General features: G+C 37.9%; 1 protein-coding gene across 4 annotated transcripts in view; it reads right to left on the bottom strand.

Moving 5' to 3' along the window:
- DISC1 (DISC1 scaffold protein) overlaps positions 1-26,434 on the bottom strand; it is a 190,761-nt gene that overhangs the window by 20,793 nt on the left and 143,534 nt on the right. For all 4 annotated transcript variants that reach the window (XM_083856260.1, XM_083856259.1, XM_083856258.1 and 1 more), the window contains exons 10-11: positions 22,361-22,421; positions 2,907-3,150 (exon numbers count right to left, since the gene is read on the bottom strand). In XM_083856260.1, coding sequence (XP_083712386.1) covers positions 2,907-3,150; positions 22,361-22,421 — 305 coding nt within the window. The remainder of the gene's footprint in view (positions 1-2,906; positions 3,151-22,360; positions 22,422-26,434) is intronic.

The following is a 26,434-nucleotide window of genomic DNA, read 5'->3' as shown; positions in this document are numbered from 1 at the left end:
AACTACAAGTGAAATGATGGGACACCCTAATTTCACCAACACAGCTACCAGGTGGGAAGCACACACTTACATGAGAATTCAAGAGTCTATATCAAGTACATTAGACAAGCTGACTTCCACATGACTGAGGGTAACAATATTGTTTGCAACTTTGCTCCAGTGTTTTTTAATGCTATAGCCTAATGAGTAATCTTCAACTGAGAGAAGCACATCTCATTTAAGTAACTTGGAGTGATTCACGGGATGATTTTTGCTGGCCTGAGTTTATTTAGTTTTCACCAAAACGTCATTAATGATGTTTCAACAAGCTGAGCTGCCAATGCATCTGATTTTCATCCCCAGTTAACAGTCAGTGTTATAAAGAAAACCTGATTTATTGAATTATTTTGGGATGCCAGTCTACCACATAAAAACTGGGAAAAACAAAATCAGCAGCATCTTAAAAACCACAGTTATGAAAACTATAAAATAACTGTTGACAGTTAATAAACCTGTGCTCACATGATAGTGAAATAACAAACTTTCAAAGAATTTATACCTTACATAGTTTTATACCAGAACATGTCATATTTTATGATTTAGTGGGGATATTTAATTAAAAATGATAAATGGCCCCTCTGCAAAGCAGTATCTGAGGATCTATGAGAAAGGCTCTTTCATCTATTTTGCTCTTCTTATTATTGTTATGTTTCTTACTTGTTTGGTTTTGGGGTTTTTTTGCTTTCTAAGGAAACTTATAGAGTAAAATACAATTATATGCAAGAAAACTATTTATAGTACACATCAACAAAACCAATATTCCCCTGGCACTAGTGCTTAGCTCTATATGACACAATAAATAACAGGAGAGCTTCATTTATAGAATTCCACTGTAAAGTAAATCAATCACCTGGGGATGAAATGTACTTTCCAAGGCATATATGCACATATGCTATTATCAGCCTTTTCTGTATTGTCTTGAAGTAATTAATTCAGTAACCTCTAAGTACAAAGAACACAACTCTTTCCTTCTCCTTCAGTCCAGGGGTGCTCTCTAAAAATTCCCTGATGGGGAACAGAGGTTGTGACACAGTTGAACAGAACAGTCATTCCAGAAACATGGCAACCACAGCAAGCAACCCCTCTCACAGGGGCACCACAGCCTTGTTAAATAATATGAAACCACGTATTTTGACAAATACATGCTTTTCTATTAGGTATCCTCACTTGCTGACAAATGGCTGTGAAAAGATTCCCCGCAAATGGCAATGAGTAAGTTTTTCCATGGAAGTCACATAAGCAGCTAAATTGAGAGACTAAGCACCACATCACTTTTTTTTTTTTTTGCCACAAATATTGAATTATTTTTAAATAAAAAAATACACTACCGTGTAACAGAACATTTAAATGCTTTGGTAGTTGTTTGTTTTTCAAGTCCATTTCCAATTCAAGATGGATTTTTTCTTGCACTTCAGCATGTTTAAAACCAGACTCTAGCATGATTTGTGTCAGGTTTTTTCATTTGCTTTTATATTCTGCCTTGTGATGAACTACTAAGAGATGTTAGGGAATAATATGTTATGGCTCTTCTCTAAAAGTTTAGATCCTGCCTGTAGCTGCAAATACACTTTTCTCTCCCATTCAAGATATGGGGAACCATCCCTCAAGTCCCACACATCTCTCCACAAACAGAAGTCACCTCACTTCAGCTGCCCAGCTGTCATTCTTGGATAGTGAGGTTGATCTCCAGGGAAACAATCTGGGCTTGCAGGGGTGAAATAGGTGACAATGTATAGCACAGATATCAGGAGTGCTACAGAAACAGTCACAAAATCCCAAACACTCCAGAGCCTCTAAGCACTTTTGAAAGAGAAACACAGCTTTCCCTAACCAACAGAACTCCTCATATTATTTCAGCAGACTCGAAAAAAATATGGTAAGGCAGTGATGCGGGTGGAATCAAAGCCAAGCTGACCATTTCTAATAAAAATGTTCTCCATGTGAAGCCAGTCTGTAAACCATTTGCCCTGGGAAAAGACTTCAAGAACTACTGAAGCCTAATATAAAACCAAAATTCTACTAACACGACGAGATTTTACAGTCAGGTATGGGTCTGCTTTCCACTAAGACTCAGCCTGTATAAATGCAAAATTAGGCATCAGATTTCAGAGCAATGCACACTTCAATGGCTCTTAACATCAGATGCAATTAAGCATAATTTAATTTTTTTTTTCAATTAACTCTGTGGTAATAAAACTAACAACTGCTGTTGGAGGGTCTTTTTGTCACAGTGATGCTGTTGGGTGATGAAGCTTTTTTAACAGCTTGTTTACCTAGGCAGGACAGTTAAAAGACTATTAGATAGTGCTTGATTTTTCAAGCAGGGATAGCATTCCAGATCAAAACATGAAAACTCAAAAGAAATTTGTCAAACCTTCTAAGCTTCCTGATTTTTTCCTCCTTTTAATAATTGTTGGATGCCGTAAGCCTATTAGCATCTATTAGCTCAGAAGCCTTTGACCATTTCACTAAGGGAGGAAAATTAACTCTCACTTTATGTCAGCTAACAATGATCCAGGCTAACAAGCCAGCAGAACCAACTCAGAATGAAACTCGTCAGTGAGATGAGGAACAACTGATAATTTTGGTTAAATACTTAATAGCTTTTTCCTTTAAATCCCGATGTACATTCTGTATTTATTGCCTGAATAATTTCAGCATTTTAAAAAGACTGATGGCAAAAGGAAAAAGGGTTGAGTGACTTCTGAGAAGCTGATAAGCTATTTTACTCATGTCCCAGACTGGAAGCCAGATGTTAAGTTCATACTTAACCTGCCCTGCTGACCCATCACAAAGATTCAACTCCTCCTCTCAAAAGGAAAACCAGCAGTATCCCTTGAAATGCAGCTGCAGAGTATTTCAGATACCTCTTTCAGCTCCCTGTGTTTGGGGCAGGAAACAGCACCCCATTCTGTGCCCTTTAGAAAGTGACCTTCTTTTCTTTTTTCAGAGTCAGGTGAGGCATCAGCAGTCATCTCCATCTCATCCATTTGGTTCTCTTCTTCCTCAAAAACACAGCAACTGGTTTCTTTCAGCTGAAACCCTCGGATCAACAGCTGACAGGCCTCCAAGTCAGCTTCCCACACTCTTTGGAGCAGCTGGCTCCCGCAGCTGAAATAAAAGCCAAAAGAAAATAAAACTGCAGTTCGGGGAGAATAGTTGCTATTTCAAGTAACACTTGGAGTAACTGCTTATTATAGACAGAAAAATAAAAACAACTAAAAACCCTAACAGTACCTCAAATACTCCCACAGAGATAACATTGCTATATCAAACTGAAAAGCAGTAAAATTATTGCCCTATTACAAAGTGGATGATAGAAAAACCTCCTTGGGTTAAGATGTTGCTTCCAACTGTATAGCAAACACTGGCTACATGAGACTTCCTTTGGTACAGACAGAGGTTCAGGGGTCTTGCCATCATAACCAGAGCTTCCTTCAGAATATCAGATATGCAGGCCTGTCATCCTGCAGCTGTGTGGCTTTCCAGAATATGATGTAGAACATCATATGTGAACAATCACACTACTTACTGCATTAAATCCGGTCCAATTTTTGGAAAATAGGTACACTAAATTTCTTAATAGACTAAAATGTGCTGACTTCACCACTGGTGGATCAGATTAGTAGTCTTCCTTTTTTTAGTCTTATACTTTGAGTGTTGTCATTATCTCTTACTAATGTGCTTTGGTTTCCTTCTGCTTTGTTATACCACCAAAACAAAAACAGAATTCAAAATACGAAACTTCTATAAACTTTTCATCCACTAATCATCTCTCAAACATGTACATTACAAATAACACTCCTGAGATCCATCCAAAAGTTATTTCCACTGAAAATAAATGGGAATTCCAAGTGTAGATAAATTTTGAGAACTGAATACTAATATCACACTGTTTGTAAGTGATGTGGTCACATCTCTATTTAATACATGTTGTCTCTAAGGAACCAAATGAGTGTATTGCTTGCTAAAATGCAATAGATCAGTGGCAGAGCCTGGGATGGGACTGAGAAGCAACTATTCCCATGGCAATACACACTTCCAGACAGATTTCAATGCTAATAACTGCAATATTTTTTTCACTGCTCTTTTTCAAATTATAGCATTTACTATATAATTGTGAGAAAATATAAATTACTTAAAAAAAGAAAAACAACCATTTGATTTTAACTTTTCTGACTAAATTAAATACCAGCTTCCCAAACGAAGGAAAAAGGAGCTGCATTTCGCATGAGTTCATAATTCTAACACAAGTATATTTTTAACTCCACAAATTCTACAAGATACCAAGCTGTAAAAATCACACAGCAATATACTGAGACTGAGAGCAAAATCAGGCTTCAGAAGCTGAGCTATTTGATCTGTGCTTAAGAATCAGCATATATGTTTATTGAAGGCATAATGCAGCATGGGGTCCACAAATTGGTCTCCCCCAAGGAGTTCAAAGTATCACTAATTAGAAAGGGAAAAATGCTTCACTGGATTACATGTCTGTGTTCCATCCAGGTAGCATTTCACTTACCAAGCCAGAAAAATAAAACAACCCCCGCTGTTTCTCTACTTGTCAATCACATTATCATAGTTACAGAGTCAAAACATTTCCCTGCAGATATACATAAGCCCATTTACTTGCTTTTTGAAAATGTTTGTTTGCATCTTTATATGGCTTATTATTAAAGCCTAAAAAAACCACTCTAGAGAGCTGAATCAGAATTTCCAAAGGATAACTTTTTTTTGGCTATTTAATCTAATGAAGAGCTTTAATGACAAAATTAGGGCAGAGATGGTGATGTATGCAGGATTTCACAGTGGGGAAGATGAACAGCATGTATAACAGTTACAGCCTAATGGTGCCTGGGCTGCTGTTATTTGGCCATGACTCAGCACATTGGTCAATGTGGTTTTGTCTGTCTAAGTTTTAAAGGCATTTTAGTAATCAGCAATCACTAAATCTACTGCTAACAGACAGCTTTTATTTGAAGACCAGCATTGTTTTATCATGGTATCTGTAAAACTCTGATACATCTTGAACTAAGATGCTAAGAGTTATGCTGGACTTTTCAACGAAAAGCAGTGAATGCACATACACTTGAATACTCTGAACAGATCTAAGTCCAAGATATCAAGGCTCCACCTTTCAGTCTGTATTTTGGAATTCAGTGCCTTGAAGCATTTTTCAAACACACTTTTAGAATGAAAATTACTTTAAAGCTGCAAATAGCTAACACAGAGACACATTTCAAGTGATTATTAAAAATGATGTTGTCCCCAGCATGCAAAAAAACTTTAGCTTTTACATCAGGTGTTAAAATTAAACTAAATTGAACTTTAGAGTTTGGTTTATTCATTTTCAATCCACACTAAAAGTGCATTTGCAGTCTCCATGAAGCCTCCATGGGTGGCTGTACTGAACACAGTGAGATTTTTCAGGTATGAAATGTTTCAAAATGATGGATCGAGTCTGGATGAGATTTTACATTATTCCTATACTTATAAATATTTCATGATGTATCAAAACCTCTAGGTGTTATATGCCTGCCTGTATATTACTATCAAAGTGGCGTATGTGGCAAGTTCAATGAAGGTGTCTGGAACAATCTGCTGGAATCCACAACAAATGACAATCCATCGCCCATTTACATAGACCCAAAGCATACCTTAATCACCTACTGATTCTGAACTGCCAAGAGTCAGAGTGCCAGGCTTTGTACAAACACCAAACACATTACAGTGATGGCCTCCTTCTCAACGCAACTTTTATCTTTCAAACAATAAGCAAGAGCTAGGATACAGATGAGGATGCTCAAAGAAACACAGTAGACTGGACGTGGCATGTTAGTCCCAGTACAACAGTTTAATTAGTTACATGAGTAACTGATGAATCTAAGTGGTGCCAAAACACTGAGGCACCACAGTGAATGAGCATTTTAAGGATTTGTGGGAGGGCAATGGAACATGTCATTAGATATCCAAGATCTCCATCCCTTCCCAAAGGAATCATATAAGAAAGATAAGAGATGTTACTATAAGAATACAATGGGCAAGTGATTGACACCAATGTGGTTTAACATTTACTGAGAAAAGTCAGTCTTTTCATATTAGGAAAAAAAATATTGAATAGGGAGTTAAAGACTGTGAGCAGCCCTGACACTGGAAGCTAGTACTTAGTCTTGATGAGACAGAACAGAAGGAGTCAATGGAGAAAAACAAAGTGAAATGGAAAAAAAGACAGAAGTGCTCATTTTGAATGAATGAGAGCAGGGCGAGAGTACTTTTGTCAAGTCACAGCCAGGGAAATTGATGGTGAAGTAAGTGAGATGCAAGACTCTACATGAGTCATTTTTTAGCTGTGTGGATGGCTGGGACAGGTTTTACCTCAAGGATACTGTGCAGAAAGAATCTACAAGAGCAGGTCTAAGCTGACTTGAAGAATGGCTGAGACATCCACAGCAACACAAAAGGACGCAGCAGGCAGAATTCTGCATTAGGTCAAGTTGATGATGATGAAAGAGCTGCCAGAGAAACAGGGTTGTTTATGGACAGGAGGAAATGGATGTGGAACAGAGAGGCTTATCCTTGAGTTCTCTTTATAAAGTGGCAATTGACACTGTAATTGCAGTTGCCCTTACTGAGGCTCAACAGTTTTATAGGAAACATTACCAGGGTAAAAGGGTAAAAGGAAACTAGAAGATATATCCCCTTTACTTGTGATGTTGGGTGAAATTCATGTCAAGAGACATAACTAGCAAGGGTTCTCTCTCTTTTGAGCTCCATAGAACATTGCTCCTCTGCCTTTCAACAAGATTCTGGGAGGTATCTATGGGGGCTCTCTATGGCTCCCAGCACAACATTATTCTAGAGCTATTTATAGTGCTAACTGGAACTACAAGAACATGACTTTTCTTTATTGAGGGCTCTGCATACATACAAAAAGGCACATTCAGTTTTTGAACATTGCACTCTAAATGAAAACATGCCTGTGTAAAAATAGCCAAAAGATTTTATATTAAACTCTATTTTTAAAAAAAATACAACAAAACCAAACCAAAACAAAGCTCTGCAAAACCTCCTCAAAAGCATATTGGAATCAACACAGGAAGATGTCACTGCTTCTAAATCTCATCATCTATAGTTTTCAGGAATGCCCCTTGGTGAGGGAATTGTCACAAGCGGTTTATAACACCCTGAGGTCAACACTAGGTTTTGATAAGATGATGTTGCTCATTTAAAGGGAAATAAGGTTCCCTGTTGGAACCCTCAGACTGAAAGCCAAGAGAGTGAGACTTGAAGCTAAAAGGTTATACAGTAAGACAACTATTCAGAAACAGCACAATCAAAAGGTAATTTAGGAGGGGAGATCAACCATCACTAAAAAGAGATATTCTAGATTACTTCCTTTTAGTAGGTGAGCCACATTAAGGTACAGATTCAGGAAACCATGTACTTATCTTCTCCCAGTACCTGGCACATATTTTAACTCTGCATTCACTGACCCTAAAAGCAGTTTTCTCTGACAAGAAAAGCAAATAAAATGCAACAAAAATAGTCTGGCAGAAACAACAGGGATTTTCATTATGAAAATTAAAATGATTGGAAACTTTTGTGAATCAAAAGACTTTGTCCAACATCCCCATTCTTTATTGAACTATTGTACAAACTAAGGAAAGTTTTTCTATATTTTGGTCACTTGCTTCTATTTATATTTTGCACCAGAGGGGAGGAATGAGCTCTTCTCACTCAACATGTAACTATGACTTTTTTTCCTTTTCTGAAGGCAATAGCTGTGCAGTGAATAAAGGAGGCAAACAAAAGAAAGTATTTTCTAATGATACTTAGAGGATAAAAGGCAACAGTATTGCTTCACTCTTAGCCTCCCCTTTTTTTTTGATTCATCATATTAATTCACAGTCATGCATTAATAACTCAGAAAGAAAGAAAGAAAGAAAGAAAGAAAGAAAGAAAGAAAGAAAGAAAGAAAGAAAGAAAGTTAGTTTCAAGTCTGATCAGTTCTTGCTCTTTAACCCTGGCTGTTACATTTTAAGATGCTGACAGCCAACCTGTGGAACAAACCAAGGACTACAATGTGTCAATCAGTGACTCACATGAGGCTCCAGGGGGAAGGAAGCACATAATCCAGTTTTCCCCACCTGACTGGTGTGCAACAGCAGACTGATAAGGGAGAAAGTACAAAGAAAATGTGGACTCTGCCCAAACAGCAAAACTTTTTTTTGTTTTGTTTTGGTTTTGTTTTGTTTTGTTTTGTTTCCCCTTGGCCTGCACACAGGCCAAGAAAGTCACCTTTAGAAAGTCACCTTCCCTAAATATCTTGTGATCAAAACCCTTCCCCCCCCCCCCACTTCTTGCAAGTCTCCCTAATCCTATAAATGCGTTCAATATAACCTCAATTTTACAATTCAATTCCTTGCATTGTGTCTCTCTTCTCCATTCTCCTCAGGAGCCAAAAATCTCATGAATTGATTCCATACGGTTCAAATCATGAGGTTGTTTCCCAGTGTGGGAGACATCCTTTCTACTCCCTTATTTTAAAGCTCACTGATAACACTTGCTGGCTGCTCAGCACTTATTGTCACATTTCTCCATGTGAAAACAAGACTCCCTCCCAGAAGGAGACTCCACATACTCCCTTGTCAGGTAAAACAACCTTCTCTATCTTGGAGACTAGCTAAAACTCCCATGAAAAGTCTGAAGCTGGTAGTACTTTTCCCTGGCACAAGTAACAACAACTTGCTTCTCCAACTTTGTCATCTCCTTTATAAAAAATACAAGATCTACAAAACAGCAATTAGCTCTCCCTCTTTAAATGTGAGGTTTATTCGCTAGAGAATATTCTGGACAAGAACCACGGAAGCCCAAGAAAGCAATCCTCACAATCCCCATCTGACTTCTACATCTTCGAAACCTGAAAAATTTGCTCTGGGCTGACTTTTTCTAATATCTACACTTTATAGCCACAGTCAGGTTCTCTGCACATCAGTCCTGTTCAAAAGACATCCAGTGCACCCAGGCAGGACACAACAGTGCAGCAAAGAGGTGCAGACATCACTTTCATTCAGCTGGAAGAAGGGGTGTTGGCACTGGCTCTACTTTCTACAGCATCCCAGGAGCTGGGCAAATATGCAGGAAGGGGCAGATTTGAGAAAAAAGGTGAACAGAGCCTCCAGACCAGTCCTTAATGTGGTGGTTCCTCAGGACAGAGTAAATCTGGAGGTGCAGTAGACAGAGTGCCTGGACCCAGATATTCTGTGTCCTTGTTGAGTGATCTAACCTCTACAATACTGCTGTGGAACACCCACCACAGCCTTAAATTGTGTTGGGATTAGGAGCCCTCACTTCTTGGCTTGGTGAGCAAAAAGAAGAGGAACAGTTCAATTCCCTCCTTGTTCACAAATTTCAGAAAAGTCCTAGTGGAGAATCCCAAGTACATTCAGACACCTTCTCATCTGAGATATTTAACAGTGTAGACGCCCTATACCGAACATAAAAAACAGAGAATGGAACTGAAATGTAACACTACGTTGGAAGGAAAAATGCCATGCTGGAAAGCAACCATTCAAACACTGCATAGCCTTCTTCAGACAGCTGCTGCCTGCTGCATGCTCCTTGCTTCTTTCACATCTCTGCTTGCCCGTATCTGAACTTTCAGTCCAGGAACTGAGTAATTCTGTGGGTTTGGAAGCAGAGACAATCCTTATAGGTCTTTACACTCTTTTCAGTTAAAAACTTAACCCTGTTCTTCACTGCCTCTGTTTTCTTCCTGTCTCTGTTCTGTTTCCTAGAAGGTAACGCTGCCATTCTATTACTTGAGGTAGCTCCAGGTAGTGTCTTTAGACAAAGACCTTTTGTATATATTCATAATGAGGCTATACCACCAATTCTAGAAAATTGCATAGTTAAGGAAAAAGGGTAAATATTCTATTACGATAGATTCTAAGATTTCTAAGGGATTTTCTTAGACCTCGCAAAAGCTATAAACTTGAACTGCTTTCATATTTCTTAAAAAATTCCTTTCTATGCAGAATTTTTCATAGAAAGAAGCTAATAACAACAAATAAAAAATCAAATTCATGTAAAAATGCATGGCCCCTCACAGTAATCTCGGTAAACAAAACAAAACAAGAATAAATATCTGACAATGTTTTCTGCCAAATGTGTTTTAAAAAATCAAGCTTAACAACAACACTCATCATCCACAACCTGTTCCACTCAGTAAAACTATTGCATCCAGGGTACTGAAAGATTAACACTGAAATCTAAAACCAGACTGCTAAGAATTGACTTCTTTCCTAAAAAAACCCAGACCCTGATATGGCAAGTTAAGGACAGAACTACCACCTTGTATTTTATGTGAAATGTACATATTATGTATCTGTTTTTTCTTTCCTGAAAGGCCTGCTAAAAACAATATATTTAGTCCTTAAAACCAACAATAGACATTTGATTGGTGTTATTAAAAAACAAGATCCCACACAATATCAAACAATACTTGTGTCATTTTGTCTTCAATCCTCCAGCCATTTATTTTACCTGGTGCAGAACTTTAATCATGGGCTGTCATCTTTTTACCAATATTCAGTGTCACTGTGTTATACTTAAATTATCTCCACTGGAAACACAAAATGATAGACTGCTGCAGCTGATGGTTTTCACTTCGATTCTTAACACAGGGTGGATGCAGGAATGGGACCAACATGCTGAATGAAGGAAATTCAGTCATTTACAAGGGAAGAAGGAAGGCATCTCGTTGAGAGCATTTATAACTCAGTTTTGTCCCTATATTTACTTTGCAGGTTTTTTTTTTTACTATATTACCCAATCTATAATGTAAAAATTTACTACCTGCTTTCAGGGCTATTTATTTCTCTTAAAAAAAAGGAAACTGTCCTCTGCCCTTTCCTCCACTGAAACATCTATTACAAATAATCTGTTCTAAGACTAAAAAACTGAACTTTGATAGATGAGGAGAAAGCTACCAGGGAATTCTTTTTATTCAGCACTTCACATAAAGCCAGCTTCTCAACCCTAGTTTATCATTCACCTTGTTCATAATCTGATAAAACACCTTCGAGTTCAGTACTAACTCTGATAATTCAGTCTGTATCCTGCTTGCCTTTGGCTCTTGCAATAACAGCAAAGCTGCACAATGTCATTAATTCTGGGTGGATAGGAATTGCTGGAATGAGATAATTTTTCCGCACTATTTAATATTTGATGCCAAATTAGATTTAAAGGAAAGGCATGAATTAAGCTGCAATTTTGAAAAACATGCATCTCAGTATCTATGTGACCATCTAAGCTCTGCTCAGCTCAGCTGCTGCGCAGGTCTCAATACTTTCTTGAGCTTGAACCCCACAAAGCATCCAACTTCCAGTTCCAACTTCCAGCTTCCTCTAAAACGGAAGTCATTCAGTGGCTTTCAAAGTCACAACCAGTTCTACTCCAAGAGGATACATTTGTTTCTAAAGTATGCCGCAGGAAGAAAGCACAGTATTTGCATTGGGGCCACATTCTCAGCTGCCACAAATCCACACTGCTGTAATAGCAGCAGTGGCTATTTATACCAAGAGAAGAATGTGTTCTTATTTCAAAGCAATTAGAATAATCAGCCTGATCTCTTATTGCTTGTTACATTCTCTGACCACAGTGCTAAGAAGCACATAGAGGTAATTCACAATTCTATCATTTTTATTCACCTCTGTTCTCTGATATGAAACAATTTAAAATATACTTCTTTCCCTGAAAGCATGAGAGACTTAGACTTTCAGTGTCAAGGGAATGTGAATTTGGGGATGTGAATTGCCCTGTGTATCACTGACCAAACAGGAATTAAGCATACACAATGATCGAAAAACAGGGCAAAGAAATATCCTTTTAGAATAGGTACACATGGGAGAGGTGATATATTGTCATCATGTAGGAATGTACCTTGAAATTCAGCTTTTGCGACCAGGAAGACACACCTGGAAAAATGACAGTGTTGGCCAAATACCAATGTCAACAGCCATGTGCTTACGGAGTTCCTGTGAAACATCCAAGGGCACCATATGACCTGCTGTAGTAGCAGAGTCATACAGGTTCAGGAGTCAAATCCTGTTCTGGATCAAAAAGAGCAAGAGAGAAAGGGCAAGGTCTACAGATCCTCCCTGCCTATAAAACCCCTCCCTCTTGCTACAAAAATCCTCCACTGCTCTTGACAGAACACTTAAAATAGCTTGGCTATGTGTTGTCTCCCCAGACTAGCACACTACACTCCCAGTAGCAAGTACACTAATTAATGAAAACTTCCAAATTCTAGTAGGAAAGACTGTTCCAGCTGCAGGCAACATAGATTTATCCTACATCTTCATACTCGGGCTATGTAGATGGCAATACTTTATTTTCTACTTGTTTAATTATCACTGTTTCTATCTAACTGGCCAGCCATGGCTTTGTGCAAATTATCATCCAAGGACAGAACAGGAGGATTTAGCAGCACTGCTGGCAGATGATGTCAGGCATCCATCCTCATCTTCCTTGACTGCTCTACACCCATTACTACTGTTGATGACAATCCCACTCAAGACAGATGACAAAGCACAAACTAGTTTCAAATCTTGTTGTCAGGGATGCATTGGAAAACAGTAGCAGCAGGAAAATACACATCCATCTCCCAACACTTTTCTTCCTGAGTTCAGAAGGGAGTAACTGTTTTTCACCACATGTATTCACTTACATGCAGCCACCAAGAACACCTGGTAGAAGAGCAAAAGCTCAATGTCGTGGACCCAGAGGTGACAAACAGCTTTGCTATCCCTCCCTCCCCTCACAGTCGTATCTTCACAGCTAAGATGGGTTGAGGTTTGCATGAAATCAGCTCACAGAAGTCAACAGCAGGGCAGAGCTGGGCAAGGCACAGGTGATGCTGAAGGGCAAAGAGAAGCACTTTGAAGAGTTTACAGTTATTTTTTTCATTAAGACTGAGAAAAGTCCCATAAAATTACTGGAAATAGTCCTCTGTGTAAAGGAATATTTTTTTATCAATTTCTCAAACTCAGTCTCCACTTTTCAGACTGCCTCTCACCTAACACCACTATATTCTGCTGCGTGTTTTCCTTGTTACTTGAAGGGTGTGATGAAACTGTTGTCCTTTAGGTTGACAGAGTGTCCAAATTTAACTCTTCAGCAGCCACAGCACACTGCAAATACATCCTCATATTGTTGATCTTGGATCTTATTTTCAAACTCCCTCTGAAAATTCTAGGATGAGGTCAGTGGCTGAACAATCTTTGTGAAGCACAGTGGAATTATTATAAAAAATATTATGTCATAGCCAAAGCATTTTTGCATAGGAAATGGAAAACTATTAAAAACAAAACACCAGAGCTCATTGCATCCATCTTCCCTTCATTAATCAAACATGCATTAGGACCAATATCTTCAAGTGAAATTGTATAGGCTTCCAGGTCAAAAAGCCAAGAACCTACTCTTGGGGAAGAGGAAGGATCTATGACTGCAGTCAGTCATGGTAGACATTCACTACCCATTAAATAGGATCTTCTCCACATTGACAAGTATCACTAATTAACAACAACAAAAAACTATTAATATGAATTTTAAACTCTTAATAAAATCCATATAATTCAAGCAAGAAGAGCACAAGAGATTAGGGGAAAAGATAAGAAGAAATTTACTTTTGCTCCAAAACAGGGAAATCCCAGCACACCAAGGAAGCCAAGTATTATAGAATTATTTACTCTTAACAAGGCAAGAGTTTGCAGCAGAGAGGACTATGGTGTGGGCTGCTTTTAGCTGAGGTAATTTTCTTCACAGTGGCTGGTATGGGGCTGTGTTTTGGATTTGTGTAGAACACAGGGTTGATAATACAATTGCTGAGCAGGGCTTACACAGAGCCAAGGCCTTTTCTGCTTTTGGTACTGCCACACTGGCAAGGAAGGTAGGGGTGCAGGGAAGGTAGGAGAAGACACAACTGGGTCAAGTGGCCCAGGCTGAGAAAAGGGATATTCCAGACCATATAACATCATGCTGTATATATAAGTGGGGGAAGAAGGAAGAAGTAGGGCATGTTTGGATTGATGGCATTTCTCTTCCCAAGTAACTGTTCTGTGTGAGGGGCCTGACTCTCCTGGGAATGGCTGAACACCTGCCTGCTCATGGGAAATGGTGAAATAATGCCTTGCTTTGCTTTGCTTGTGGGTGTGGCTTTTACTTTCCCCATTAAACTGTCTTTATCTCAACTCACGAGTTTTCTCACTTTTACCTTTCCTGTTCTGTCCCTGATCCTGCTGCAGGGGGCTTGGCTGCTGGCTGGGGTGAAACTACAAGAATGTGACACTAATGAATTTCAGCAAAGTGTTCAACTATAGCTTTGCAGGCATCACTGACCAGCACCAGAACAATGCAGCAAAGGAAAAGGGAATACAGAATAAAACAAAATCCTAACAAAATACACAATTACTAACCAGCTAGAGAGACTGTAAACTTTCATCACACTTCCTTTTCAAGCAAGGGCAATGCTTTCTGTTTTTAGAAGGGGAGATGCCTTGCCCTCTGACAATTTCTGCTATGCTAAGAATAAAATGAAGGGAAAACAAAGAGCCTAGAGGAAAGAAGGGTAAGATTTTCCATGAATAAGCAGCAAAATCCCCTGTCACCTTGTCTTTGACAATGCTGCACACTAACTACTGATGTTAATTCAGTAACTTGGAAAAAGCCCTGGATGAAACCTGAATTAATATGGATAGGGAGTTAGTAAAGGCTGTTCAACCATGTGCTTTGCTTTTTCTAAAGCTCTGAGGCACTGGAAACTGCCCTCAAATCTGACCTTTTTTTTTTTTTTTCTTTCTTTCCCTAAAAAGATCTAGTTTCAATGCTGAGAATAGCTAAAAAGAAGAGAGGTTTCTGCTACTTCTTATCAAACAGTATGGTCATGTGCCACAGTTCCCCTACCTCCCAATTAAAAATCAGTATTTGTGACCCAGTATCTCTGAACAGGCAAAATACAAAAAAAAGACATTAGCAATTTCTGAGTTCTTAATACTTGAGCCCTTCTTCGCTTATCATCTCATATGGAAGGCAATCATTAAAAATGTTATATGTAGCACATATACATTGGTGTAATACTAACTGCCTACTAGGACTTAAAGTGAAAAAGTCAATTTTGTGTTATGTCCCCTTCCCCAGAGTACTGTGGGGCCTAAAAACATACCTAATCTCATCTCTTCCTTTCTGCAAAAATCTCCCTCCACACCTTAAACCTGTATATGGTTCCTTAGGATATAAAACAACACTCTCTTCCCCTTGGAGCAAAAAATTAATTTTATCACTGCAAATTCAGAAGATTCCTGCTACTGCCACAACAGGCATGGTAGGTTCCATTAATGCAATTATCTCCTATCTTGTGGATGCCACAGACAGAAGCGGTAGTGGGGGTGGTTTTTGGTTTGCTTTTTGCTTTGTTTGAGTGTTTTTTTAAATATTGTTTCTCACTTGGTGCAGGAAGCAGATTGAATTCTTTGCCCCCCATTTTTACTGCTTGTGCAATGTGCATTTCACCTGTAGATAGGTATTAGTTCTGCCAGGGCTGAAAGTCAAGTTCAAGGCTGGGAACTGGGAGTTCCATCGTGGCCCAGACATGAGTTTATCAAAGGAGCTCCACTAGCACAATGCACCAGATAACACTGATGATAAATTTTGATAATTATGCTGCAGAAACATGATTAGAAACTCAAATCTGCTGCACTTCTATAGCGAGGATTTCCTTTTCCATACCCTTTGGGCATTAGCTACACTTTCCACAAGCAGAAATGAAAGGCACAGTGAAGATTCTCCCCTTTCCTCCAGACCCACTAATCTAGGCTAATCCACTTCCGTGAAGCAATACCATCAAATTTCTCTGAGATTATTTAAATTTACTAAGAGCATCCAAGATACTATACTTCGTCAAGAAACTGCAAACATTTTCAAATGTATTGCAGGTGATTGTAAAGACAATAAGGATATCTGGTGAGAACCTGCACTGTGGTCACGCAGAATAAGACAGCTTGAAAAGTAATCTAATGTTTTTTAAAGGTGAGAACACAGTTTCTGTGAAGAAAGTGCTTTATTATATTCCTACTATCCAACTTCCCTCCGCTCCATGATACACAAAAGAGAGAGGCAAAAATAGGTGTCCTAAGGGATAAAGTTGGAAATAAAGGTAAGAATAAAATACACAAAGTGGAAATGAGACAAGTCCAAGGAAGGAAGACAGAGGAGCCACAATAATGGAAAGAGCAGGAGGAGAATCAGAAAGTCCCCTTTCTAAGATTGCTAACATCAAGACAGAGCAATTAAAGATGAGGAAAAAAAAAAAAAAGGCACACATTAAAACAGAGGGAAAAATAGAAAAATAAAGAATACTTATATTTTTCTTCTTTGTTAATTGAATTCACAACTGTGAAACTTCCCTGAACTATTAAAAAAGAGATTATCTCCCAAATAAGAATGGGCCAATATAACAACCAAAAAATCACTTGTAAATTATTAACTAATACACTTAGCAATTTGCTTTTCATTATTCACAGGTCCTTTTATTTGTGCGTATTTTGGGCAAGTAAACTTCCCTCACTACAATAGTACCAAGAAATCAGTGGGATCTTGCCAAATTTCTCCTCCCCTACAACAACACCTTTAAAATGTTACTTTTATTCACAAGTTCCTATGTTCTTGTTACCAGTTACATGGCTGAAAGTCATAATCCTTCAATGTGTGGTATCAGAACATTTCCACAGTAAAGTAAATGGTATGACAAGAGTTGCTGTTTCCAGGCTGGAAAAGAATATCAGGAAAACATGAGCCTGTAAGAAACAATAGTCCTGTTTTCATGACAGTCTGTCTCATGTAGACAGAAAAAGAAGGTAACTGAAACAAAGCAGCGGTATTGTTCACAGTGAGAAGAGATTGTCCACAGTAAAGTGTTTGATTGTTCTCATGAGGGTTTGGTGATATTGCAATGTGTTCTTCACTTTACTAAAACATGAGAAATTATTTGGTGGTTGGCTTTCTGGGTACCCACCAGTATGATAAAACTACACAGTATGGTCGAGAAAGACTATTTTACTCTAAAGAACAGCAAACTATGATTATGCAGAATGCCTTCAAATGCCACTGGAGAGTGCAAAGATTTCTTCCAAATTAATTAATTTCTTCCAAATTTATGAATAGTGGCAAGTTATGTACCATATTCACTTCATGCAGCATCAATTTCAAAACTTGTTTCACATTTTCAGTACTTAAGTTAACCAAGCCTAGTCCTGCAGTCCTTTCTTGCAACAGAAGGCAACACAAGTGATTCCACTGCCATCCAAGGGCATTTTTTCAGGAAGAAAAGGACCTCTCATAAACAACAGCCTGAAGTCATAAGCAAACAACACACTTGGGAAAACTACCCCTATATAATCAACATAAATTAAAATACTCCAAACAAACAGGAACAACAGAGAAAGAGAGCTACAAATCTGCAAGGATACACAGTCCTTTTGATGTGCTCTGAAACCACCTTTAAGACCATCAGCAGTATGGAACACTGTCTTTTCAGTGTGCTGTGCTATTCAGAGCATTCATGCCCAGCTCTGTTCCCAAAACCATTTCTGAAACTTAGTATTTTATAAAGGAGACTTGAGGCATGTTGTATGTAAACTAACAGTAAATAATAAGGAAAGACAGTAACTTCTAAGACTGCTCATTTTCATGTAAACTGGAATGTGACATGGTGGTATTTAATCCTGACCTGTCCTCTTATGGTATGGGACCCTCAGAACATCATATGTCTTGCCTGAAGGGACAGGATCTCAGTGAAGATGACATGCTCAAATGCATTAAAAACACTGCCTGCATGAGAAACCCTTGTTTCTGATACAGAATACATGCATGCCCTAGCAGTCTGAGAAACCAGGCTGCAGCCACATTTGTTCTGAACTAGGCAAGTGACATTTGATTGAAACTCTTAAAAAAAACCCAAAACCCACACATGAGATCAGATAAAACGGACCTTGGGCTCTGTTTCTGCTGCTTCAATAAATGCAAGTTGCCTTTATCACACCAACTCTCAACGCCTCAGTGAACAAGGCACCATGCAGATGAGCACAACTTACATCAGAGTAAGACTCCATGACATTTTCCATACTGTGTATCCAGGAGTAAAAATAAAGGCACATTATTATGAAAACAAACATTGCTGAACAGAAAAATGAACCCAAGACAAACAGCAAAAGGGAGTCAATTAAAAAAGAAAGGTTTTGCACACATTTGCAAAGTTACTTGGTGCTGTATCATTCAACAATGGCAAAGTACAGTCAATGCAGTATTGAATCTTGTTATATTTATGGATTTCTCCTTTCTTCCAGGATAGCATAGAAAACAGCTCAATAAAACACCTTTGTGTAATTGTCACCAGTTATTCTTGAACACTATTATTCTCCCAAAATAATTTCATGATTTCTATCTGGGAATTAGGAAAAGCCACTTAAAACCCCTGTTTTTGTGATGAATGGAAGTCACAGCATAATCTTTTGAGGTCTGGAGAAAAGTACAATCACATTAAATTGCCTCAGCTCAAGAAATGTCATCTTTACATCAGCTGGTACAAAAAAAAAAAAATTGTTTCCAGCCTGAGGCAGCTATGATAAGGGATTTAGAAGTCATCGCCATGTGGGTCAAGAGATATAAAGGAATGCATCCCCACATATAAAGTGTCTGCTTCTCAGAATTTTGGAGCTAATGTTCTCACAGCTGTGTATGACTTAGACCAGCTGGGAAGAAGAAAGGGACTAAATGAGTCACTAGAAGGATCTAGTATTTTGTCTAATCTGCATTTTAACACTCCAGCAGCAGAACTGTTGGTAAGCAAAATAAGATTAGATCATTATCCAGCAAGGGATGGGGCTGTAAAGTCTCTGGGAAGCACAGTAGAAAACACATAGTCCTGGGGGCAGGCAGGCAAAGGTGACCTTTCAGCCCTATTCTGTGCACTGCTAAGATACTACCAGCAGCTGGAACAACCCTCAGCACAACTGAGGAGGGTCATGGGTTACACAAAATTACCACAGACCATCTGGCACTCCCAAACATGCCTGTGCTGCTCCACAGACAAGAGGGAAAAGCTTTTAGAAAGCCTTACTCAGCAGCCTTAGCACAGCAGTTTCCCTAGAGCACACATCAGAATTTTTATAATATAACACATGGATGCTAACAGCTCAAGATGAAATCTTTTATGGCTTTACAGCACTGTCTCCTAGGATCAGTTTGTGACCCTCACCCATTCACATGATTAAAGCTCACTTAGGGCAAAACTTGGTGGTATTGAAAGAGTTGGATGTTTGAAGTCCACTTTATTCATGGCAATGATATAAAGCACTAGCAGAGCCTTCACTTGGTGTAGAAACAAGTGAAACAAAAATCCCCCACTTTCTGTGGAAGAAAAAGGGTCCCATGAGAAGATGCTCATCTGAATTTCAATGAGCTAGAGCAACTACTGTAAACTTCTCCTGTACAATCCCTCCTAAATGGCTCAAGTGATGAGCTGAAATTACCCACACAAAACTTCTTGTACTTCAGATATTCACACAGAGGTCTCTGCTGAACTCACTTTTATTATCCTGACTCTGATCACTTTTGCACATCTCCTGTTTACTAAGAGAAGGCAAGCAATGATACGCACACTCTCAAGAGAGCAGCCAATAATTTAATATATAAACTGAAAGAATGGCTTGATGCATGCTGGTGACTAGGAAGGAGCCAGCCAGCAGCATTATTAAACACACTATTGGTTCAGTCTTTTATTGGAGGATACTGTCCTCAACAACTGTCAGTCCACTGTCAGAATATAACCTATATTTTAAATTAGGAAAAAACGGTGTCAAGTACTCTGTATACTTAGAATGTGCTTCACTTTCCTTGGAGTGAAACTGTCAGATACTGAACATATTTCCATTTTTTGTCAATGTCTAGTTTCCCATTTTTCTTTAGATACAAGGCTATCAAAAAAGTAGCATTCCTAATGAAACATATTCTATCTATCAAGCTACCAGAGAAGGAATGCATTTTTAGGCAACAGTGAAAAGTACTGTATTTGTTTTAAAAACCAACCAACCAGCAAAAAAACCAGCAAATAAACTAGGTTCACCTCCCCTTTCTCCAACCATTAAAAAAAAGGACAAGATGAATATATTCTAAACTTTTCTTAAGAAAATAAAAGAGAAAATGGAAGGGGGTGAGGGAAATTAACTGACGGAATTGTTTTTTGAAACTTGAATATTCATTAAAGCTGATTTGTTATGAGATTTCTTCATTAACTTCCTTTTCCTTCTGTTACAAAGTGGTCAAAAATGACATTTCTAAGAGTTCTGCTTTACTTTGAAGCTGTATCTTAAATTGAAGGGTTCTGAATCTCAGCTGTTTCTATTTGAAACATTACCTGGCAAAATGATAGGTTTCATCTGGAGAAAAGCTTTAGAGGTTTATTCGGATTCATGTTATGCAGACTTGATCCTCTTTCGGTTTCAAGAGCATCCTCAAAAGTGCATCCACGAGCCAGATGCAAATTCTATCTCTGTCTAAAGTGTAATCTTAAAACTTACTCTTTAAACTTTCCTTAGAGAACCTTTCTTTAGCTTATGATATATATAATGAGCAATCTGAGCATCTCTATGAAGACTAAAAAAAGAGAAACTCTCTCAAGTTACTGCTCTAAGCAGGGGCAGGGTTCAGGGAAGCCTCTTGGGCTCTTGCTTGCTGTTTTTTATTGCTCAAGCTGTAAAGCAGGTGTAGCTAACTACTTAAAGACCAAATAACCTATAAAAAACCAAATATTTATAACCACCTTATTAGCATAAAAAGAAAATATTTTTCAAGACATAGTATCTTGGAAATGTCTTTCTGATAAAAACATTAAAGATTTTCTCTTTCCATCAATATCCAAATAAATTCTTGGCTCTTAATTACTTGAACTGTTTTTAGATTAATACCATTTGCACATCTTGGAAAACAAGTTCAGGACTGAATCTTCACCATCTGGGACCTGCAAATTCTATCTGATAAACCTCTGGAAGGAGAAACAAACATACAGTTCTCCAAGTATTTAACATTTAAAGAGAAATTTACATCCTTCTAGGAGCCTGATATGTCAATTAAATCCATAAATCCATTTTATAAGCATCAAAACATGTCATTATCCTTTATTTTTTAATAAAGAGTATAGTTTTCAAAAAGACAGCGCACAAAGTCCTTAAGACTTGTCTTAAATTTACAGACTGAAGAATATGGAGTAAAAATGTTATTAAAAGAAGGTTAAGCAGCACACAGAAACAAAGCTTTACCTTCAGGTCTGTTTTCGTAATTTTTCATTCAGATCTGAATATCTTTTAAATTTAAGAATTGAGTAAAATAAATATTTCTATATTCAAAAGTATGAGTGAACAAAACGAAATATGTAGAACTCTCTCTTTATCAATACCAAAAAAAAAAAAATATAGCAAGGGAAACAATTTATTAATTATACCTGCTTAGTAATGGAAACGGAACTGGAGTTTATTTAGTAGATTACATTTTATTAAGACACAAACTCTAATTACAACCTATGAAAGCCTTTTTCAATACAAACATACTCATTCAGGGCAAAGTTCACTCACTAGAATATTCCATTACAATAGCACTGTAATATTTGCCAACAATATTTCAAGGAGAAGCCTTGAAGTCAGAGGGGTCACCTAGAACTGTCTTCACATAGCAAGACAAGGAAATAGAAATGTTAGCATTTGTTTCAAAAAAACAAAGGCATAAAAATCTGTAAATTCTGCATTAGGATTCAGTTCTTAAAATATCTCTGTTGTTGGTTTGTATTGCTCTCTGCAATACCGCAAATTGGCATTTTTTCATAACTGTTATATGGACTGTCATTACTTGCTAAAGATGTCCAGAATTCTGGTAAAGGATTCTTTGGCCCTGCTCAGTGTTGGGTTTTGCACTGGAGCAGAAGGGTGATTTTTCACCCAGTTGTCACATCTCCAATCGGGGTTTCTGGCTGGACCACTGCTGTTCCAGAGCAGCCCTATGCACTGGAGAACACAGTGATTCTTTCTTCTTCCTGCGCCCATTACCAGGCTGCTGAATGCAGACATGAACAGAGCTCCTAACACATACAGTATTTCCTACTTTGAACTATTTTTGGTATTATTCTAATGCAAGTTCCTTAACACTTTCATGCATATCAACGCTGCATGTTCAAGCATTTTTAAGATTTCAAAGGTTTTCATGATACCATCCTTACCTGTGTAGTTTATCCTCCAGAATCTCCATGTACTTCTCAGCATTTTCTTTTACAGTGGTCACTGCAAAATAAAGGCCAAAGTTAGGTAATGATGTAACTGTACAGTTCTATGAGGATTTTCTTTTTTAAACCAGCTCATCTCTTACCCACATATTTTACACATATCAGTTAAGAATTAGAATTTCATTAATCTTTTTCACATTCAAATTATAGTGTGGGTGTCTTCTCCCTTTTTTCTTAGGAGTCTATTGTATCTATATTATAATAATAGATCAATAGCGAATGCATTAACCTCTTGGTTGGGCCAGAAAAATGGTGAGACTAACAAAGGCACAGTTGTAGAAGTTTCTTCTTGAGAAAATAAAAAAACAAACAAGGACAACAATGACAGCCAAAAAAACCATCCCAACAAAGAAAGAGATATTACCCCTGCAGCTAGGTCCTCCTCTTTACCCTTAGGAGAAGTAAGCCAGCCTAACAAATATATCAGGCCATGCACAACAGTCCTTTGAATTGCTATCAATCCTGTATCAAACTTTTTCTGATAAAAACAAAACACTATAAAATGAAAAGAAATACCACTCAAGATTGTTATGGAATTTAGGTTGGGCTTTTTTGGGGTTTGGTGTCTGGAGGAAAAGCTGTGTGTGTGGTTTTTTGTTTGTTTTTAAAGTTCAGACCTAGATATTCTCTGAGTCCCTACAACTTCTTCACCCAGAAGACACTCCAAAAGACTACTTACCATAACACACAACAACAAAGCTGTTCTTTTGAATGACCATTGGAACTCCATCAATGGTAGAAAGTACATCTCTTTCAGGAAAATGGAGGCTTTTAGATAATGACTATTTTCACAATATGACAACTTTTCCTTCCCCTCCTCCCTAAGAGCTACTTGCAAAGTCCAAATCTAGTAAGACTGTAAATCACTTGGTCTCTTTTAAAGTCTTAATTCATTGTACATCAAATACATATTTTAAATGAAAGGCATCCTACAGAGCATCACTGTTTTTATGGGCAGAACCTACTACACGGATCAGGTACCCTGTGAATTTACTCACTCATCTCCCCCACCTTCCTTACAATACAATAGCTCCAAGCACAGCTTACACACATCAACCGCTTTCCCCTTCTATGTTTGTTGGGTTTTTTCCTTCACAGAATAGAATATCACCCACTAAAGCCTAACCTGAAAACCTGGCATTAGCCAAATCAGCTGTGCTGATGTTCACACACAGAGGAGTTCACTGAGGTAATGCCATTAGCAGCAAGCATCAGGGTCAGTGCAACATTGACTGTCTGCAGAAGGTGGTGTTCACCAGGTCACCCAGTACTCACACATCACTGAAGCTGTCTGCAATGTAGTGGCAAGTATAGAACACATTCTGCAAGGTTGATTTACTTTTTGGTTGTTTGTTTCGCTTCACTTTGCTTGTTATATGACTTTATTAGATTAGCAAACAAACTAACTAACCAAACAACAACAACAACAACAACAAAAAACAAAACAAAACAAACAAACAAACAAAAAACCCCAAAAAACCTCACAAAAACCCCAAACCCACCACAGCCCCAGTAGTCTGAAAGCAGGATTCTGCAATATTATACTGTACATAGACAACTGCATTAGTTTATACATTCACAGGCCCAATTACTCATTAGAAGAGTGCTGATGGATATTATGCAAAAGGGTTTATAAGCATTTCTGTAATGGCACTGGGGACTAAATACCTTTCCCTAGCTTGTAGCAGTTCTCTAACAACTACAGGGCTTAGTAAAAGCTCACAATTTCCTTACCATACCTTTATTCCTACACTTCCCATGAAACTGCAGAGAGCCTGCAAGATGGCAAGACTTTCTTTAATGACACACTACAGCTTCATAAAAAGGGCCACCACTTCTTGCAAACTCCCTATCCATCAATCCCCAAATGTGCTGACCTGAGGCCCAGTGCATGCTTTGATAGCAAATAGCTTCAAGGTGTTCAGGTGCTGTACTTCCCCTTCTCCTGCCATTGTCACAGTGTCCTTCAACATGAGCTGTTACAACTCAGGGGCTTATTCTTTTGGATAACAAAGTCAGCAGGTATTATTAATTTTTGGAGAGGGATGAGAAGAGGTGGAGAATCTGTTTCACACTCACTTTGTTTCTAACCAATATAGAGACTTCTTACGTTACATGAAAGATAAACCTTGCTTTCAATTTCTCCTGCTGTGCTTGTCACTTTTTAATTGGGTTTGATCTGATAGAGTAATTCGCACTTTCACAGTTCAGTCCTGCCCCTACATGCAATTTTACAATGCCCTTGAAGCACACAGCTTAATATACCAGCATTATTCAATGACAAAAAGTAATGGACAAGAATACACCACTAGTCAAAAGTAGGTCAGCAAAAAGCTAACACTCATTTGGAAATCACCTCACATCACTAAACCCTGCTCTCTCCTGTCAAACGTTTTGACTACATTAAAAGGAATGCAAACTTTTGCTGCTGAAAGAGAAAGCTCCCCAGACTAGCTTTGTCTCCTTGCCTTCTCTGTGTAATTGGAAAAGCTGTGATCTGGAGATTTTGCTGGAAGGAAAACACATCTTAAAAATCTGATTAAGGTTACTTCCCTTGCAACAAACTGTAGACAGCACTGCAACAAATACAGAAATACTTTCAGCCTTTTAGATCATCCATTGAAATAGAAGACAAGCAACAGATTAGCAGATTTTTTTGTTCTAATTTAATGAATCTATTCACCATCACTTCAAAGCAAAAAAATGCAAACAGGAAACCGTGTATGCCTTCAACCTGGCCAAGAAAGTACTAGATGACAGAGAAAGAAAAGAAATAATAATTTATGAGATTCTTCTCTGCAAGCCAAATGGTTTATTTTTACATTTAAGTGAATGGGGTTGCCTTTTTTCATCAGTTCTCTGGGGATTTACATGCTTAGCTTATATTAGCCCTGAGGGGAGCTATTAAAATAAATAGGTATAAATACAGAAGATCAGAACACCAGGTTATTTGGTAAGACTAAAAATAAACTTCCCTTGTGAAGTCTTAATTGAAGAAAAGTGAGTCAGCATTTCTTTCCCTTATTTTATCTTAATTTTTTTTCCTCCTTACAGCAGCAAAGTCCAGTCTTGGAATCAGTTCTGGTCAGACAGAACTGAGGAGCAGCAGTGAGCTCCTGTGGTGGCCTTTTAATTGCTACAAAAAGTAAATCTGCCATTTTAAAAGCTGCATAAATACCACTCAATAATTAACCTATGTAGCATTCCTTTAAAATATGCCATTTCTCATCTGAAAGCAGCCCCAGTGGGGTAATGCTATTTCTATTACTTACAAAGATTATTCAAGCCTGCACATGAAAGTGTATCATTACTTTTATTCTTTAGTCTCTTATTCTTTGGTCCTCAAAAACTGAACTTAAAAAGACCTATGGACTATGAGATATGCTTTGGACTCTATCATCAATATTTTCTAAAACTTTATAAAACCAGAAGATCTAACTGGAGACACCTCAAACCCAGTGTTCATATGGAAGCTCCAGATGTAGAAGCTTGGCAACTCAGAATAAATCTTTAAAATTGAATAGGGGGTTTAAAAAATGGTAGTCAATATCACAGTAGTTTTCACAGTTCAGTGGTTCTCTACCAGACAAGTCATCCACTGAGTCCAAGAGATACAAAGTCCAAAGTAATTTTTTTGCCATCCATCCTAGGAAGTGTTATTTCTTTCTTTTTTTTTTTTCTTGGATTTTTTTTTTCAGTGTAGATGAATAATGACACATAGGTTTACACAAAATTAAAAGCAGACATTACCTGCCTGCATGACAAGCCTGAAACCTACAAAATTTGCCTTTCTGATCCAGAAGCATTATGTTCCTTCTCTTTATACTCTAAAATATAAAAATATTTTATTAGGTAGAGTGAAACTCCCACAGGCTTCAATGACATTTTTGCCTAAATTAAGGATCTATAAATATTAATAAAATAATAATAAAAATAACTGCACAGACATGCATTGATCTACTCTGAGGACAGAATTAGGTGTGAACAAGGCTGACATGTTGTTTCTCCTGT

The sequence above is a fragment of the Zosterops lateralis genome (genome assembly GCF_965231275.1).
Source record: "Zosterops lateralis genome assembly, chromosome: 3".
Taxonomy (NCBI): Eukaryota; Metazoa; Chordata; class Aves; order Passeriformes; family Zosteropidae; genus Zosterops; species Zosterops lateralis.
The sequence above is the reverse complement of the archived record's forward strand: the minus strand, read 5'-3'. Positions and strand labels throughout refer to the sequence as shown.